Source organism: Notothenia coriiceps, unplaced genomic scaffold (genome assembly GCF_000735185.1).
Source record: "Notothenia coriiceps isolate Sejong01 unplaced genomic scaffold, NC01 NC01_scaffold00024489, whole genome shotgun sequence".
NCBI lineage: Eukaryota > Metazoa > Chordata > Actinopteri > Perciformes > Nototheniidae > Notothenia > Notothenia coriiceps.
The window spans coordinates 127,498-147,168 of NW_011357190.1; the positions used below are offsets into that span (position 1 = coordinate 127,498).

Sequence of the window (19,671 nt, forward strand, 5' to 3'; positions counted from 1 at the left end):
TGTGTTGTGTGTGTGTGTGTGTGTGTGTGTGTGTGTGTGTGTGTGTGTGTGTGTGTGTGTGTTGTGTGTCGTGTGTGTGGTGTGTGTGTGTGTGTGTGTGTGTGAGTGTGTGTGTGTGTGTTGTTGTGTGTGTCTGGCGTGGCACCAGGACTATTGTCGGAGGACGCGACGGGGAGAGGAGGCCTCGAAACTATTAGACCACGGCTACAACACGACGCGATCTTCGGCCAGTCGGCATCAGGTGTGAGTCTTGTCGACGGCGTTCGGTCCCACCAAATGTGGAGGTCGGTGACACCCTGGACGTTTCACTGAGTAGTTTTGTGATCAAGTTTGAGACACACACAACACACACCACACACACACACACACACACCACAACACACACGACCACCACACACACACACCACACACACACAAAACAAACCCACACAACACAACACACACACACACACACACACACACACAACACCCAACACACACAGGTTGAGTAGTGGATGCCTCGGGACCGGACGTACCGCGACGGGAGTCGTTTGTGAAGGTGATAGGGCGAGCGTGACACCGACTCAGAACGACAATCGCAGTTCCCTGGCTCTTGACGACCTCTGGTCCTGCTCACGACTCTGCCCTCCCGTCTTCTTTTTCCTTAATTTGGTTTTTGATTTAGTTTATTTGTCTTTGACTTCCTTTTCTACCCTAATCTTTTCACACATTTGACATTGTATGTGGTTCAGTACTAGTTTTCCAGTTCTTGACCACGCTATCGAACCACCCTGGTATACAGAGGTATTTCGGTAGTGTCCACCTAAACTCGTATAAGCTATCGGGGAAATTTGCACCTATTTTGAATTCTATGTTTATACCATGATCTCATTAAAGGATGAACCTAGACCTAATATCTGGTCTTTTCTTCTCTTTTCCCCACTACTCCTGCAGCATCACCTGTGACATAGTGATTGGACCTCCCTCAATGAATACTAAACTTCGTTGCGTGACGTTTCCAGAAAGGGGAGGTTATCTCTCACCATAGGTTCACGGGACCTCCCTGTGTCTGTCCTCTGTCTGTGTGTGTGTGTGTGTGTGTGTGTGTGTGTGTGTGTGTGTGGGAGGCTTTGCAAGACAGGCTCCAATAATTGTTCCTTTTGTCTGTGTCTGCCTTTATGAGTGGACACCAGTGAGTGTTCATTTTCTCTCCTTTTGCACATCTTTCCTTCTTTTGTATTTTGCTCCAATATCCTCCTATCTCTCTCATTCTCATCTCTCTTTTACCTTCAGGTTCTTTTATGTTCAAAAATATTTGTATTAAGTTTCTTCAACGCATAACCAAGGTTAAGTGCCTACACAATATGCTATTATTTAGCCATAGGGACCAAAGTATAAGCATATATTCAAATGAGACAAGGGTTTGCACTGATTATATATACAAAGAGAAAGAACGAAAAACACAACAACAAAAAAAGCGATAGCAACGACTCAAGTAACCCCCCTACATTCACTGCCAGTCAGAGGTGGCGCTAGACTTTTTCGCTGCCCGTCATTTTGACTGACAGGATCGTAAAAGGTTGATTTGTACGGTTTGGAAACTATATCAATTCCTTTTTTGCGGGCAGGCATAACAAGGCATAACACCGGAGCCTCGCTGCGGGGAAGCTTTGGCGCTGTTCCGAGTTTGTTCTAATCTGTCAAAATAACGGACTGCTTTCAGATTTTTCCGTCATTGTTAAAAAAAATACCGTCATAGACTAAAAATGTTCGGTGAACGCGACCTCTGCTGCCAGTAATCGTCAAACACACAAATATTCACCAAAAATGTTCTAACTTTCAGGTTCTTTTGCCAACACACTACCGACATACCAGAGGTCAGAGGTCATGCTCTTCATCATGGGCAAGATTCCCGTCCCCGGGATTCACCCAGCTCTCACTTCCATAGGCTCTGGGTGAGTTACTCGCAAATCTCTCACGAACACATGCTCTCTTTGTGCAGCGTATGCCCAGTAAACTGAATACTGCATGTGTTTATGTTCTTCTCTTTCATATATCTTCATTTGTTTTCATCTGCAGGCCCGAGGTGACGAGGATGATCCAGGTTATGTTACTGAAGTCCTTGGTCCAGGTATGTTTTCAGCTCTGCATTATTAATCATACAAAAAACATTGTTTACAAACCTTTTAAGCAGGAGAAGCCTCCCTGTGTTACTGGTGCATTTTCTCACTCTAAGAAAGTACTTTATATAATAGCGCCACAAGTAGTTTTTATGGAATTTACAATACGTCAAGGTGATCCTCCTCAGTAGCTGTCATCCTTCAAACTTTATCTCAGCCCTCGAGAAAATTACTTTTCACAAACCATGTGTGTTTTGGGCAGCACTCTTATGGCCTGAGAATTTCATTTCGGCTATAAACAATTCCTTATCTCTTCCAAGTATACAGAAGAAATCATACCATTGAGCCATTTTTCAAACAAGGTCGATTTCAATTCCCTTAGTAAAACCCATTTGAAGCCATAAATGACAGCCAGTTGACTCTCATGGGGTAGTTTAAAGCCGTTTTAACCCCCTTATTTTCAGCAGGAATATAAATGATGTATGTGTTAACCTCTACTAACTTGTTACCATCCATCTCCCAGGTGACAGCTGGTTTCCAGACCACCAACATGCTGACGGCGCTGCCCAGCTCCTTCCTGGAGCCGCTGCTTTCCTTCTCCCTCACCGAGGACCCAGAGCTCCGGCTGCTGGTGCTGCAGATCCTCCTCAGTCTCATCGACAGGCACGACAACACAGCAAAGTTCTCCGACATTAGGTGTGTGTGTGTGTGTGTGTGTGTGTGTGTGTGTGTGTGTGTGTGTGTGTGTGTGTGTGTGTGTGTGTGTGTGTGTGTGTGTGTGTGTGTGTGTGTGTGTGTGTGAGAGAGAGAGTGTGTGTGTGTGTGTGTGTGTGTGTGTGTGTGTCACACACACACACACACACACACACACACACACTCTCTCTCTCACACACACACACACACACACACACACACACACACACACACACACACACACACACACNAATAATCCTTGATAATCCATGATATGGCGTTTCATCACTGCAGTATCTGCCGGTAGAATCTCCTGCATGAGCTCAGCCCCCTCCTTTTGTTTTATATATATTTTTTTTTTAAGCTTTATACCCCAAATCAGCACTTTTGAAACAGGAAGTGAAATAGAGGGATGTGAGGCATGGCTAGAATGGGTGATCTGTTTGGTATTTTGAGCAACACACTTCATAGACATGTTTTTTATATATCTGAGACCTATGCTATTGCCTAAAAATAGCATGATAGGTGACCTTTAATGTTTAATATGTTCACACATTTATTGTGAAGAACCTGAAGTGTTACCGGAAGTGGGGCGTTTACGTTTGGGTTTGAACAGTATCCCAACATGGGATAGAGTTGTGTTAAGATAAAAGTTTGTGTTATTATCGATGAATGGTAGCAGAGGATGGCTGGTAACTACAGAGTTCCACCAGGCTTCGACAACCGGACGCCATACGAAAGCTGGAGGTGTCTAGATATGGAAAATGACAGGGCAGTGATGTTCAACAAACCTGTGAGACTTGACTTGACAAGCTCTGGTCGATATAGTGTGAACATTATGAACAACAAAAAAATATATTTCAAAGTGATGAACAGGTGTTGGCAACTCCAAAAGATTACACTTAAATAAAAATAAAAAGAAGCATGAAGAAACGTACTGTAAGGATGAAATACTAGCAATCTCAGAAAAATTAAGCTCTGATGTTAAACAAATAATCTTGCTGAAGGTGCATAAACAATATGGTCATGCTCCTGCTGACAGGATACAGAGACTCAGGAAACAATGATACAGAATGATTCACCTTGCAAAGAATTGTTAGTGAATGTGTGAAGTATGTCAAATAGTTGACAATGTTGAAGTAAAGGATAATTCTGCTGATGCCATGCTCTGGCTGATGCCTCCCTGTACTGGTATATCTATATTTATATATAGTAAAATAAATAGTGCTGACAACAGGAGGAAAAATGTCTCAAGTTGATCCAGCTGTTTTCTGTTGGCTAGATTTGGAGTGTTCTGTTGCTGGGGTTGTTGCCTGCCATGTAGATGACTTCATGCGGGGTGGCACACAACGTTTCTCCTCAACAGTGGTTCCTCAGCTCAGGTCTGCATTACAAGTGGGACGTGAGGAGCATGGAACTACAGTTATGAGGGAATAGACTTTGTGACTGTTGACAGACAAATGAAAATACACTTCAGCATATGCAACCCATATATTTAGAACCTTCAGGAGCTGTTGAACAAAACTCTGTGAGAAGGAAAAGGATCCGCTATGGTCTAAAATTGGCCATATTATCTGGGTTGCAAGACAGAGCAAACCTGATACAATGTTTGATGCCAGCAGCTTGGCGTCAGGCATGAAAAATGCTACAGTGCAGCACTTCCAACACTTGAGACATGACCGTGGGAAATGGAAAGTTCTCACCTCTTGCTCAAAGAGAGTCAAGAGGGTTGTTCGGAGTACTAACAGGTGAAACATTGGCACTGACGGGATTGACAAAGCCCTCTCTCTGTCCACCCTGTTCTCTACACTGACTGTTGTATATGTAAAGCATCCTAAACCCATAACCTGTGTAAAAGACAATCATTCGCTGGTCGATGTGCACTGAGGTCCACAAAGTCATCGGGGCTGCGTCTGGAGATAAGCAGCATCAAAGAACGTATATAAACCCAAAAGGTTGAGCGAGTTCTTTGGTACAATACAAAAGTGCAACTTGGAGATTGACTTACAAAAAAGGAGCCTCTGCTATGCAGCTACTTAGGGCACTTAATGAAGGACAATGCTAACTGGGGTAAAGTCTCAAAAGAAAATGAAACAAACATACGGTTTCATTTGTTAGTCATGTTACATTTATTTGTGTTACTGTTATGGTGTTTTCATGTTAAAAAAAAAGGGTAAAAACAAGCTAACAAGACACCAGTTGAATAGTAATTGTATTTTCACACAGAGGTGACACCCAGACAGCAAAGGAGCCTCGTCTGTATCTTGACAGAGACACACACCATTTCCTTACGTGTGACTCTCACACACAGATATACACTTGCGTACAGATAAAAGGGTTCAACTGTGAGTTCAAATCACAAAGCTTCACTGAAAAGTAAAACAATAGTCAAAAAATAAAAAATGTGTTCAAGGACATTTCAGTCAACATCAATGCAACATCTAAGAATTTCTTGCAGTTGTGCTCTTAAAACATCCACTATATATTCCTAATAATAGAATAATTTGAAAGTCCTGATGAAATCCTGATTCAAAGCCCATGTGATGCATTTAGCTCATCTAATGTATGAGCATATGCAATAAGAGTTTGCCTTTCTGTCAAATGTTGGTTTATCACTGTCTGTTATAGAAAATCAAATTGTCCTCCCATTAACCAAGTAAATAATGTCATTGTCCAACAGTATTGTCAATTTGTCATTAAACTGGTTGTTTTGTTGTGAAATATTTGTATGTAGTCATGCTTCAAGAAACTTATTAGCACAATTCGGATAAACACAACATTTAAATTGGTCTTTTGGGAGAAATAATATCAACTAACGACGAGAATCGTACGGAAGTTAGTAGCCTTAGAATTCCTAAGTTGAAGCAGCCCTGATAGTGAAAGTCTAAAAGCACCCTACTCTAAATATCGTAAAACCCAAAAGAGTTGAAGACAATAATAATCGCTACAGAACTGTGCCACAGGTGACAGCAATAGATGGTATTGCTCATTGTTTCAGGCTGCCATTGCCATGTAAACACTGTCAATAAAACATGAAGGGGGGGGGAGGATCAAAGAGGGTTTTCCAAACCAACAATGAAGTAGCTCTGCCGACTCATCCTGTGGCTCGGAAATCTGTGGATTGATGACATGAAGGCCGGGAGAGTTTCATAGATATGGCCGAGAGAAAAAGTGCAGTGTTTGTGTATTTATGTGCGAGTGTCCTGATTGATAAAATAAAGGCTTTAGATAAGTGAGCACACAGGATACAGGGGGAAAAGAGGTGTGACACCAGCGTTTCTCAGGCTCTTATCATGTTGGCACAGTTGTTCAGGATGAGGGGTGGGCGGGGGTGGGATGGATGGAAAGAGTGATGGACAGTGAGGCTGATAGCGGCCCTCTCCACCTCCACAAAAGCAACACAAGCGTCGGCCGCCATGTCTGCTCCAAAGCCAAACCGCGGTGCTGTTCACATTTTCCATGCCCCCTCCTCCTGGGAACCACATCACACTCACACAACCATACACAGCTCCTCACACACAAACACACACACATGCTCCATCATGAAAAAGCCACTGAGTGTTTTCTCACAGCTGAACCTCAGGCACTAACACTAACAGGGACCTCAATAGCTCACAGTTTACAGGCCTATGAAAGCAACAACACTTTGGGGTTGCTACTGCTTACATCCGGCTGTATCCAAGACACATAATGGCCGTGAGGAAAGGAAAATTCACACTTTTAAAACTCGAGATCAAATGGAAAACATCTCTGCTTGATGCTCTATTAGGAGAGAAGAGACACTTCCTCTCAAAATACTATAAAATGTGTACAGTTACACCATATGTGAGCCACATTACAAGGAAAGTCACAGCTTTTAACTCCTGGGATAGTCAGAAGGAGAGGGGTCTGTCCTGCTGTAGGGGGCGGGACCAGCTGTGATTGACAACTCGACCGGCCGCAGCACCTGGAAGCTGCCTCAGGTGTAGTGTGGGAGAGTTGGGCATGTTGCGGCACGCTCTCTGCTCTGTTGTTGTCTGCCGGGCTGCCAGAGAGCACAGCACTTACACAACTCTTACACACTGATCAGACACATACTTAAACCCAGCTTGCACATTATTGTAAATTAAACAGTTTTGAGTTATTAGGATCTTTGTTTTTTAAAACATTTTTTTTATTTTGACGCTCCTGAAAAGCAGGTTTTTATGTCATTCATATAAATAATTACTTGTTTTTCGAGCAGAACTGCTAAAACTAACATGACATTCAGAAGCAATTATTGCATTTAGAGCCTCAAATAAGGACATTCACAAGTAATCTGTTGATATGTCAGAAAACTTGAAAATGCCCATCAAATGTTCATTTAGCCACATGTGACATCTTCAAGTTGTTTGCTTTGTCTGACAAACACTTACATATTTTCAATTTAGTAAGATAAAAACTATTATATGGTCACTTTTCAAAAGCACAAACCAAAAGGTTTCTGCCACTTTTGATTGACAGAGGACTCCAAAGATTCCTTGTTTGTCAAATTTGTATTTGATTAATTGTGTCAGACATAGGGTAAATAAATAAAATAAGATTTAGGATGATATAGCTAAAGTATAATAGATCCATAACGGTACAAAATATAGCAAAAACAGCATTTGCACAAAAACAAGCCCTTGTTAATGTATTAATAAAATCACTGAAATTGTAAGAAACAGGAAGGAGGTCTTCGTCTTTTATCTGCAGAACAACAGGAGTTTGAAGGAATTTTGCAAATTTCTTGGCCTTCACTTAAAACCGCTACGACAATAACAACAGTCACTTTCCTCCCTCCCTCCCTCTCTCTCTTCCTGTGCTACAGCGCGAGCCCTTGACCAAAATTACAGGTGTGTTCCCCCACATAGCAATCAAATGGCCTTTAGACTCAGATGACCACTGGCTACACAAACAATGGCCACTTTTCCTGTAAACATGCAGCCTCGCATTATGCAGTAAACACGTATTACAGTCTTACCATGCACAAGGTAAACAAAACATGCCTTTGGTCCTTAGCGTAACATTTCAGGAGCACATTCCTTAAGCTTTTAAATATAAAAGAAGGACAAAGAGCGCAACATTTAGTGGAAATTATCAGACACGTATTAGAAATGTAACCCAACCACCTTGTGACTCAACTATTAACAAGCCTCACCATGAAGTGATGAAAACACGGACGAAGGCGGAACCTACAACTCTGACGTTTGGTCCTTTAAATCCTCCATCAGTGTTTTAAAAGTGGTGTGTACTCCCGAGCCACTTGCTTTGGCACCATATAATTTACATAGCATGCCTTTGAGCTTATAAAGACAGCCAGATGTGTGTGTGTGTGTGTGTGTGTGTGTGTGTGTGTGTGTGTGTGTGTGTGGCCCACGTCTCCTGCAGCTATGCTATATTTGCCTTTACAGAACTCTTCCCTTTCTTTTTCTTTTTTGTACAGTAATGGATGGTGGTAGTCCAAGGTGCATGTCCAAACACATCTTTACATAGTCTCACACAAACATGCACGTACAGGGTGTGAGCAGGGCAAACAAAAATGATAACATCATCACTATTGAACCCATTATGTAAGTCACCTTTGGGAAGGATGCATGTGCAGCTCTTGCTCCAAGTCTCTTGTTTCTACATGAATGACTCCATGCCATGTGCAATAAACTACAGTCAATGAGCATATGTTAACACAGGTGGTTGTCAGAGTGTGATTGTCATTTCTAGGTGTAACAATAAAGTGTTGTAGGTCATACGGATGCATATGCAGGTCTTACTTTAAGTCTCTTGTTTTACCTGAATGACTCCATGCACTGTGCACTAAAATACAGTCAATAAGCGTCTGTTAAGACCAAAGACACAGGTTGTTTTAAGTGTGTAGTTGTCATTTCTAGGTGTAACACTAGAGTAAGGTAGGTCATCCAAGTGATGCCTAGTTTTGTCCATTGCCTCCAAAAGAGAAGTCCAAACTAGGTGCTAAGGGGGTTTGTGCAAAAGCCTCCATAAAGTATTTTTAGACAAGTTTATTAATATTCAAAATTCATGATGGCTGTTTTAATACTTCAGCATTACCTCATTACCTGTTACTATAACGTGGTAGCCTGCTGTGATTGGAGGTGTAACTCTTCACACTGCTTTCAGTTTACCTACAGGTTTACTTTGTTCTCCAGTTCAGTGGTACACATATTTTCAAGAGGAAAGGAGGCTCTGTCTGTACTTTAATGTATGTTTATATGGAGAAAGACGGGGTGGGGGTTTAGCATGAGAATATTTGGGTTCCCCTGACTGCTATACGTGGCCCGGGCCATTCGGCCTACATGTTACACTGCGCATTGAGACATTAAAAGAGATTTTCACTACTTCAAGGCGTTTTGGAAACAACCAAGAGCATAACAAAACTCTCCTGGTTATGATTTTGTTTTGTTGCATGAAGAAAACTTACCCTAAATCCTGCGGTACATGCCGTTTTCGGCTCCTTGCTGGAGAAACACCTCTTTGCTCGACGGCGTTGAAGCTCAAAGCCAGCAGATAATCCTCATATCGTGTTTTTCTTCTGAATACGTTCCCATGAGAGACTCTTGAATCAAACGAGCGCAGCAACTTTCAGAACAAAAAGTCACAAACTGTCGCTGCTCCAACTCCCACGTTTTTTCTTCGTTTTTTCACGGAGCCCAAAAGTCATAAAAAAAGTCACAAAAAGTTCTCCAACTTGGCTGTGTGTAACTACGACTTGGTCCTCTTCGAGCGCAACGACTTTTGATATGTTTATAGTAGTGGTCCCTGTAGTCCAATGGACGCGTTCAGGACAGGGGGGAGACAAGCAAAAGCTGTGTTCAGGAGCAGCAGAAAATATTGGAATTTGGAACTTTAGTCAAAGGGGGCGTTATGCATTGGGTAAGGGAAATCTGACACTGACATGATGACACTAATGCATACAAACAAATACATTTCCTATGTATGCCTACTACTAAACTATGTAGAATAGTTGATTTTGGTACTTTGTCTTCTTTGGCCACATTCGTCTTTACCTTACCCACATTTATTCAAATTTTCAAAACGTCAATAACGGTCTATAATATATTCATATTTATTATGTATTGTGTATTATACTTTCTATTTGTATACCTGATCTATAGTGTATTCAATTTATATACTGCTGTTTATAATGGTTATACCTCCTTATACCGTTCATAGCGTAGGCTACTTCAGTTTATATCTGCCATCTGGGCATATGCATACATATTATACCATGCACTGCACTTTCTGCTTGTTTTGCCCTTCTGGTTCGATGCTAACTGCATTTCGTTACTTAGTACTATTCTGTGCAATGACAATAAAGTTGAATCTAATCTAAATTGTGAATCCCTAGATCATTTTACCTCTATAATATATAGCATATATATACTATTTAAGTAAAACAAGGATAATTACAGCTGGTGGTGGTCACTAAACTACATTTTTAATGACATCACAAAAGTGTACATTTTGGGATCTAGACTTTTTACACTTAATTAATAATGGTGTTAAAGAGTGTGGACGCTGGTACGTAGTTTTTGTTTCACTTTGACACAGCAATGCTAGCTGTTTGCCGTTGTTCTCTGTCTTTGTGCTAAACTAACCTAAGCTGGCTGTAATTGTATATTCAGCTTGTAAACAGATATTAATTTGAATGGTATAGCCTACAGATAACTAGCTAGGAAGGCAGTTTCCTAAAAAGTGCATTAAACTGCTCTCTTACACTACAACACATCATTAAAACATAAATCTGTTTTTATCAAAAGAAAGCAATTTTATTTTTTTTAAATGTATGTCCCTGGACCCTATGCATTTATCTCCACTGAAATGATGTAAGCAAGGGCAATAATCCCTTCGTAGAGTGGAGTCGGGATGTCCAAGCCTTGGCGGGGTCCCTGAAGGCAGCAGCGGGTCCAGATGCCTCCCCTCAGCTCTGACATCAGATCGGAGGAATCTGAGGAATGCCGGGCTCCTGGGAGAAGTCCTCCTCGTTTAATGGTTTTCCAGGGGCCACAGAGGTGACTAAACGATGAACAAAGGAGGCACCCTCAGATATTTATGTCCCCCCTTTTGCCTTTTGGCCGGGGAAGAGCTACAGCCTCGGTGGGGTAATTTATTTGCAAAGCCTACATTTTTACAACATGTAGGCTTATAGGCAGGTTTGGATATTATTTCACAGAATATATGGTTTATGTAAATATATAAACGTATGTCCTGACCTTGTCCCAAGCATAACACTGTATCAATAAATGTATTTCATATTTTTCAAAAGTGCTAAATAAAAAAATTAGGTGACTGTTAAAGCATTCTTCCCATTGCAAAGTCATGGTGCATACATTGTAAATCCCATTTTGTATTGATTTATCTTTATCTATATACACCTCTGTTTTATGTAGGGATTTTCACATATAAATATATATAATTTCAGCAGAGAAAAGTATACACATAAAACCATTTTTTTTTTAGTCCAACAAAAATATTATCCGGCCTTTAAAACCCCATCGTGTGGCTTCATGTCCTTAGCAGAACAGTACAATATTGATAATTAACCTTTGTATAAATGATCGTATACATCTCACATCATTTGTGTTCCTCTATGCATTTCGTTTTATGATACATTCTGTAACCTTAAACCAACTCAAACAAGTCCAATTGCACATTTATAATGTTTCTGCAATAAGCGCCCACTTGCTGTGTCATGCTGTTATGATCCCTTGCGCAGATTCCATTGTGATCTCATTATATATTTTCAAAGCAAACTCTATAAATACCAGCAAATGATGAATCCCTGTATCCTACAAGGAGATCACAGGAACATTATTGTACCACAGGAGAGTAGAAAATACAGGAAAGAATAAAACTTGCCTGACATGTTTGTTAAACAGATTTTTAAGCAATGTTCTGTTTGGAGACAAGTGTGGGGTTTAATGACAGGATAGTTGTTGTTCTCTGAAGATTCTCAGCTCATATTAAGCTTGACAAGTTGAGGTCAAATTAGGAAAATTACACATTCTCAAAACCCAACATATATAAACATTTGTGTGGATGCATTTGCATTAACATACTGTAAGTGTAATGAATCAAGTAGTGAAATCGAGAACACATCAACACTCAGAATATAGAAAAAGCCTGCATTATTTGTGACCAAATTGCAGCCTCTGGTGGCTAAAGTTGAAATCTCAGCAGCCACGATCAGCACAAGACATCAATTACAAAAATCATTACAAACAGAACACTTTATTTTATCTAAGGTGAATTACAAAAATGTGTTCCAAAAAGTGTAAAACCAGATAAAAAAAATGTGTGATAGCAAAGACATTAAAACCTATATTTATTATTCAGTCTTATACATTAAACACATTATACCAGATAACTATACTTCAGATAAACTTCCTCACGCAGGTGGTATTGAACCAGCTGCTTGATCCGGGTATTCCTAAACCAGGACATTGGAAAAAAACAAACTCTTATAATGATGCACACTGTCCACGCCAATAATTCCTAGTCTGTACTGAACTCCGACTCCATGCAGTCCTCTTCATCACCACACAGCAGTGCTCCAACACTGTCCATCTCTGAGAGAGCCTCTCTTATATCTATGTAATGGATTTCACCACAGTGTTGATGGAGCCTGCAGGCGCTTCATCACAAATGTGTTTCCACTAATGCATTTATTGGATATAATCTTCTCGGTATAGCTTATTCAGTAGGCCTGGTGGATAAAAGATGCAATCTCTTTCCAAGAAACATCCACTCTAAATGTAATGATACACAAAACAATAGCAGTGTGTGCTGTATCACTTAATCCGGCATTACTGCTCACTTTCCTGCTCTGTGGTTTATTACGAAAATGAAAGGAGAAACTGACATATTTTTAGCTCAGATGTAAGAGTTGTTTCATAAATCTTTGAACCTTATTTTTCCGTTGTCAAAAACCAATAAATATCAGACCCTTTTGGAGAATTTTAAACTGTACACAATTGTATTCAATAGGTCACTGCAAACAAACATCTTCTCAAATGGTTCAGCGGACGTGGAGATGAACAAGAGGAAAATTGTAGGATTTGGGTTATTTTGTTTGGTCATTAATCACCCATGGAGACATTATTTACATCAAAAGAGATAAAATGCCTCAGGGTTTGTCTCAACTTGCAGCCCTTCCCAGTTGTTGAGCCTGCAGGTCCCAGAGAAACAATGTGGGATTTTTATTTTTCTATTTTAGGGTTTTTTGGAAACAGACGGAGGACTGTGCTTCCTGGGATATCCTCAGGGAAATGCTGTAGGAGGTTAAAGCAGTGGCATTGCTGTTCAGAGACTTCTGTCCTTCTACACTCACTGTGTATCATGTTCTGAATCACTGGCATTAATGTGTGTTGAGACACTCCAGGGCAAAATTGGTTCTTCCTTATCTTTGGGTATAGACGCATATAATGGGACTCTAAAGCGTGACTAAAAAGGAAGGGGGAAGATGTCTGGTGTTATATTTGGTTCTCTTGGTTCGATCTTTGCGAAAGTTATTGTGCACTCACACACTTTTAGCAATAATATCAGTTAATGCGCACTGTTAGAAGTCTGTGGAAGAGACACACAATCTCTCAAGTATCGCTCAGAGTGTTGTACTATAGGAAACCATTTTGATGAATTATAGACCTATAAAGAAGCAGCTGAGCTATAGGAAAAAAGTGATTAACATATAGGATGATAAATTAAAAGTGAATGATGCCATGGACAAGATTTGCCATATTTATCATTATTCATTGATTTAAGTAAGAGGTGGAACATGGTGTGATAACGTTCTGTTCTTAAAGGATTAAGGGAGGCTTTTGGTTTGGTTGCAGATCAAAAGGAACAGGGAGTAAATGACTATAGCATTCTTAACATCTGCCACATACATCTCTTTTATTAGACAGCTGCTGGTCTGCACATTGGTCTCTTAAGTGTTGTTAAAAGGATTTTCTATAAAGATGGATCCATTTAGTATGTTAAGCTAACAATGTACATATTTACAGCTCAGTGTGGATTATAAAGTTAACTGTTGGTGTGTCTGCTGCTCGAGGCTTCCTCACGTCTGGCTCTGAGCCACAGCAGCTCATCCCTAATGTTTTGGGATTTGGATGTTTGAAAAAGAGATAAGCCTTGGGTTCAAAAACTTGTAGGCGTTTTGTTAAGATTTGCTCTTATAAGCCCACTTGTCTTCAGGTGCCCTTAAATAAGGCGAGAGGCAGATTCTGTCTCGCTGCAGACCCTTGTAGAATAGACACTTTTACAAACAACACATCTCTTTCTTCCATCGAAAGAGTTTTCCACCCACACACCCTCACCTATTTTAAGATGCTCTTCCAAGGTTATAACCTCTAAAAAACACCTGCCTAGAACTATAAAGTGGTCGGAGAAAAAACAGTTTTTCAAACAAAGACATGTTTCAACCTTCCTTGCATCACTTCTTTGTATTTCAGCTTTTTCCTCCCACGACGTAAGGGAGGACTCAAGGCAACACACACACTTCCCAAAGGGACATTCCTTCTCACTCACAATGTTTTAAACGACGTCAGCCTGTTCATGACGCACAGTTGTATAACCTGCTCCTGAGTTATTGTACGATAGCTCTGGAATATGAAACTTGAAGTCTGTAATTGGTTTACAAAAGGTTACAGTCACAGTAAGTCTATTCATTTCAAGCTTAGGTGGCCTATTATGGGACTGACAGCCTAAATAGTCATTGTGCTGCTTTGGGAGGATGTCATTAGATACTCCATATCTCTACAAGAGGGAACCGAGGACATCAAAAAATAGAAGATGCCGGGCTGGCTGATGACTAACCAGTAAAAATGGGGCCAGGTATTTCTATGATTCATATATTATGTAAATCATAAACACCAAAACACTCCGAAATAGAACAGAGTGAGAAAAAGTGTTGCATTACTTGACATATAAATCAGAATTTTTCAAATGTATGAACATCAAGGAAGGCTTTTATATATATTTTTGTATTTTTCTACTGTTGTCCACATTTTATGTCAGCCAGAGGGGCCACATAAAGTTCACAAAAAGTTGAATGCTTTGTGAGGGAAATAGTGAATGTTCAGTTAGATCCTCCCCACTGCAGGAAGACATATAAATAGACACTCTTAACATCTGTTGCATTCATTTAAAAAAAGGCATTTTAAATGTAGAATGTATTTCATTTTCATGAGCTATATTCGTGTTGTATTTTCCTGACCATTTGTATGGCCTAAAAATGTAAGGTTAAATATATATATTTTGGGGATGCTAAGTGGCATGGTTAGCATGCTTTTACATTTTCGTGTTAACTGAAGTCCACTGTAGTTCTTCTGCAAGCGCAATGCTAGATGCCACCAAATCCTACACACTTTCCCTTTATCAGTCAAATTAGTCAAAATAATTTTTCAAATGTTACAACCGTCCATGATTGTATTGCAACCGTTCCCAGGGTTAGGGCTAATTTCAACATCTGAAAATACATATTGTGAATGATACTTGGTATGTAATCATCTATAAATGGTATAGATCATAAGCAGACAGATCTGATATAATTTGATATAATTATAAAGATTGGTTGGTCTCGTTAGAATTGTCAGAGAGAAATGAAAACCTTCCCCAGGGTCATGTGTTTGGGGTTCAAGAAGTTCACATGTTGCCAACACTGTTGCCAGGCAATAGACGTGTTCATGTTGAAGGCCTTTTTGTGTAATGTTGTTTGTTCGTTGTTGAGTTTTTTCTTTTTGCATTTTCAGCATCATGCTTACAATTTCGAAGGAACCTCCACGACCTCTGTCAGACAATCTCTGACAAAGTTGTGAATGACCCTGCGTGTTAGTCATAACGGCCAGACTGTGCTTTAAGCTTTAAAGTGGACCTATCATGCTATATTTGAATAATATAGTGTAGGACCATACCTATATAAGGTATATTTATACTTTTTATTTTTCAAAATACCAAACAGATCATGCATTTTAGCCATTCCTCATTTCACTCAATTTAACAATGTCTTTGCATGGGCTGATTCTGTGAGAACAGCACCATCTACAGGCCTGGCATATGTACTACAGCGTCTCCAGCGCTTTCGAACGGCAATGTCCGCGGCTGTTTCCTCCTGATTGGTGGAGTTGGCCCAATAGCCGTAGCACCACTTCTGTAACGTCATAGAAGTGTTCAAATCTGGATCAGTCTGTATCAGATCCGTTGCAGACCCTTTTTAAGAGATTTGGGTATGGAGGAAAATAGAGAGGGTTGTGTTTTCTGACACTTGGTGAGTTCCCTGGAACACCGGGGACACATATTCATGTATAAAGGCGAACAAAAGTGCATTTTGCATGATAGGTCACCTTTAACTCAAGGTCAACATGCTCATTGGATTCAGGGCCTATAGCCGGTCTTCTTGAGCCAATGTAGTCTGCATGTGGATCTGTTTTAGAGATCATGAGTTCCTCTATTGACCTCTCGTCCAAGCTAACTTAAAAAAACAAATGTAATCAACCCTTATGCCCATAGGGCCTCTTGAGTCATTTGATGTTGGGAGTGTCTCATGATTTACAGACGGGGGATCTCCAGTGTTCACGCTCCATCCTAAACCTTTAGTTAATTAGCCCACTCCATCTTCACAGGTGTCCTAGAACCAGCCCTAACCTCTAGTGAGTAAGTATGTAAGTAAGTAAATCAGTTAGTCAGTCCATCAGAGAGTCAGTTAGTAAGCAAGCAGCATTCAAGCAAGCAATCAAATAAGGAAGGAAGCAATCAATCAAGTAAGGGAGGAAGGAAAGGAAGGAAAGTAAGGAAAGGAAAGAAAGAATGAAGGAATGAATTAACGAATTAACGAATGAACAAAGGAACAAAGGAAGGATGGAAAGCTTTACTTATATACCACATTTCAGAAGAAACAGCTACAAATGCTTCAGACAAACATCAAATGCAGATACATTCACAAAAACACCTTACAATAAAAACACAGAACAACGAACCTGTCTAAGAACAAATGCACATGGTAAAGGGACCTGTCTAAAACAAATGTGTTTGCCATTCGTCTGCTCAAATCAAATCAAATCAAGTTTTATTTATATAGCACATTTTTAAACGATTTTTGGTCGAGCCAAGGTGCTGTACATATAATAAAAATACCCTACAGTAAAGACACTTTACAGCAAATACAACAGCACAGTTTGTGCAGAATATCAGTATGAGAAAACGACACCCTCTGTCCTTAGAGCTCAAAGCGCTTATGCTAACATTTATCCATTTACACAAACACATTCATACACAAATTTATAAACTGATGGTAGGAACCCGAACTCATATCAAGAAGTGGTATATTCACGCACACTGACACGCTGTCTTCTGGGGCAAAATGGGGTTCATTGTGGACTGGAGGAGGATCGAACCTCTGATCTTCCGATTAGTGGACAGCCTGCTCCAACTGAGCCAGAGCCGCCCGGCCAGAACATATGACAGACTTTAAATCTAAGTGAAATCTTAAATTGAAGTTCAACTTTATTGTCATGTGTGTAGAAAACAATGGAGTCATTGTGCTAAAAGGCTCTCTGCCTTACGTAAAGTCAACACTTCAGTTTTGTATGTGTGTGTATTGCACCATGGCATTATACTATAGTATAAAATAATGTCAAATAGGATATGCAAATGCAATATTATTCTATTTGCCAAAGACTCAAACACAGATAAAGGCATTAACATGTATTAACGTTAGATAAATTGTGTTTAGTATATTAGGGCAAGGCAGCTTTCATTTTTTAAATGATCTTAGAGCACAAAGAAACCAATGTGTTTTATATTTTAAAAAACACCAAGCACATCCAAAAGGTTGTATTACGATCAATAAAATGGACAATTGCTCTATCAATATTTGTATTACATGAGCATCAACATTCAAAGTGTGCAGCTGCAAACAAACCATACGTCATCTCCATCTGCAAAGTTGAGTTCTGAAAATGGACGGTTGAAAAGAAAACAATCTTTTGCCTTCACACTCTCTGAAACCTCTGCAGATTGATGAGATGATCACATTTGTTTACATGGCAGCTGGTTAAATGGCAAAGTCTTTGTCAGGCAGTGATTCACACTCCCTGCGCAGCCTTGTCCGGGGGTTGCATTATTATTAAGAGACATCCACAGGGACTTTCTTTACACTCCAAAGAGCTGTTTGAACGCATCATCTCCATTTGTTTTCAACCTTTATTTGTCCACCGAAGAGGGGCCTTTGTGTGCATGCTCTTTTTTTATTTGCATTCATGCCAAGTAATGACTGAAATGTACAAGGAGGTGCAGAACAAACAACACATGCAGCGAAGGGGCAGATGGAGGTTTAAGTGGCTTAAATGTAAAGAGGCTTCGGTACTTGTTTATGAGGGAAAAAGAGAAAATGACTTTATGAGTCTGAAAATCTTGGATTTGCTTATTGTGACAAATCTGCAATTAACTAAATGTATATTTGTATCATTATGGATTTTTTTTATCTGCTTTTTAGGTTTAGGTTATAGTGTGAGGTTATAGCAACAACTATTGCACCATTTTAAATGTGATTATTTCAGAAAAAGTAGATTCCTTTATAGCATGCTGCACGTATAGTGGTACTGGGAACATGTGGTATCAACACAATATATATAACATTTGAAATCTATCTTATTACATTCATTGATTCGGGTAAACAGATGTGCAAGAGAAAACTCATGTTACACGATCAAAAATGCATAACAAAAGTTTAATTGTCCTGCAAACCTCTTGTGAAATACTCATGAGGCTGGAGAAATGTAAGAATATTTGTGCAGTAGAAATAAATGGGATTTTAGTTGGGAAAGAAAAGGAGGATTTGTTTTTATTGGAAAAGGGTGAAGGAGATTATTCAAATAGTTTGATAGGTCATTGGAGAAGGAGCTGTTCCTCCAAACAAAATGTTTAATAAGTATCTGATATGTGTAAAACAGAAAAGGAGTTGACACATTGAGAACAACTAATATGTCTTTATGCTTAATTACTCATTTCCTCATGATTGGTAATGATGATGCTGTTTCTTTTAGATGGGAAAAACTGCAACAGAAAAAGTAAAGGCAATAACAGTACAAAATAAATCATTACATTCTTAACAAACAATACATTACCCTAAATACTTGTGGGGAAAACAATGTTCATTATGCATCAAAGTATTTTTATTTATGATCACACTGCAGCACCCAGCAGCTTCCCCTCGTTAAGCAGGATGGATAGGCCTTCCAAACCCGCTTTAAGATATTAAAAAATGTGGAATATAGAGAACAAGGCATCTCTTCATTTCTTTTCTGAACCCTGTAGTCATTTTAAAAATGAATACGAGCCAGACACAGTTCTATCTCATGATTCAGCTATGCGCCCTTTTTTTTTTTCGGAAGACACACTTGACTTCCTTGAAAAGAGAAGAATATGGGCCCAAAATAACCTGGGCCTTTTCAACAAAGAAAGGGTTGAATAACACAAATTGTCATGTATAGTAATCGTTAAAGCAACAGTATAATAATAATAATACTAATTTTCTATGTTTTTTTACATACTTGCTTGCTGTTTTTTATATTTCTTTTATGATAAGATACATTATTGCTCTTCTTTTAAAAATATATACTGTACACATTATAGCCACTGATATTGTTTACTTTACAAAGAGGACATGTGTTTCCACAGCCTGCGCATGCTTAGTCACACATAGTCAGAATTTAACAATCGACTTACATACATTACATGGAGTTTAGCTGATGCTTTTATCTAAAGACATACACTCAATACCGTAGAAAAGCTTACGGCAATTTGGGGTTAAATATCTTGCCCAAAGCCACATCAGCAGGTTGACGGCAGAGGGTGGGATGGAAACCTGCCC

The 19,671-nt window shown here is 39.6% G+C and overlaps 1 protein-coding gene across 1 annotated transcript in view; it reads left to right on the forward strand.

The window, feature by feature from the left end:
• LOC104955037 (protein EFR3 homolog B-like) overlaps positions 1 to 3,869 on the forward strand; it is a 44,405-nt gene extending 40,536 nt beyond the window's left edge. Inside the window, exons 11-14 of the mRNA XM_010782262.1 lie at positions 1,823 to 1,934; positions 2,059 to 2,110; positions 2,623 to 2,795; positions 3,800 to 3,869. Coding sequence (XP_010780564.1) covers positions 1,823 to 1,934; positions 2,059 to 2,110; positions 2,623 to 2,795; positions 3,800 to 3,869 — 407 coding nt within the window. The remainder of the gene's footprint in view (positions 1 to 1,822; positions 1,935 to 2,058; positions 2,111 to 2,622; positions 2,796 to 3,799) is intronic.
• The last annotated feature ends 15,802 nt before the right edge of the window (positions 3,870 to 19,671 follow it).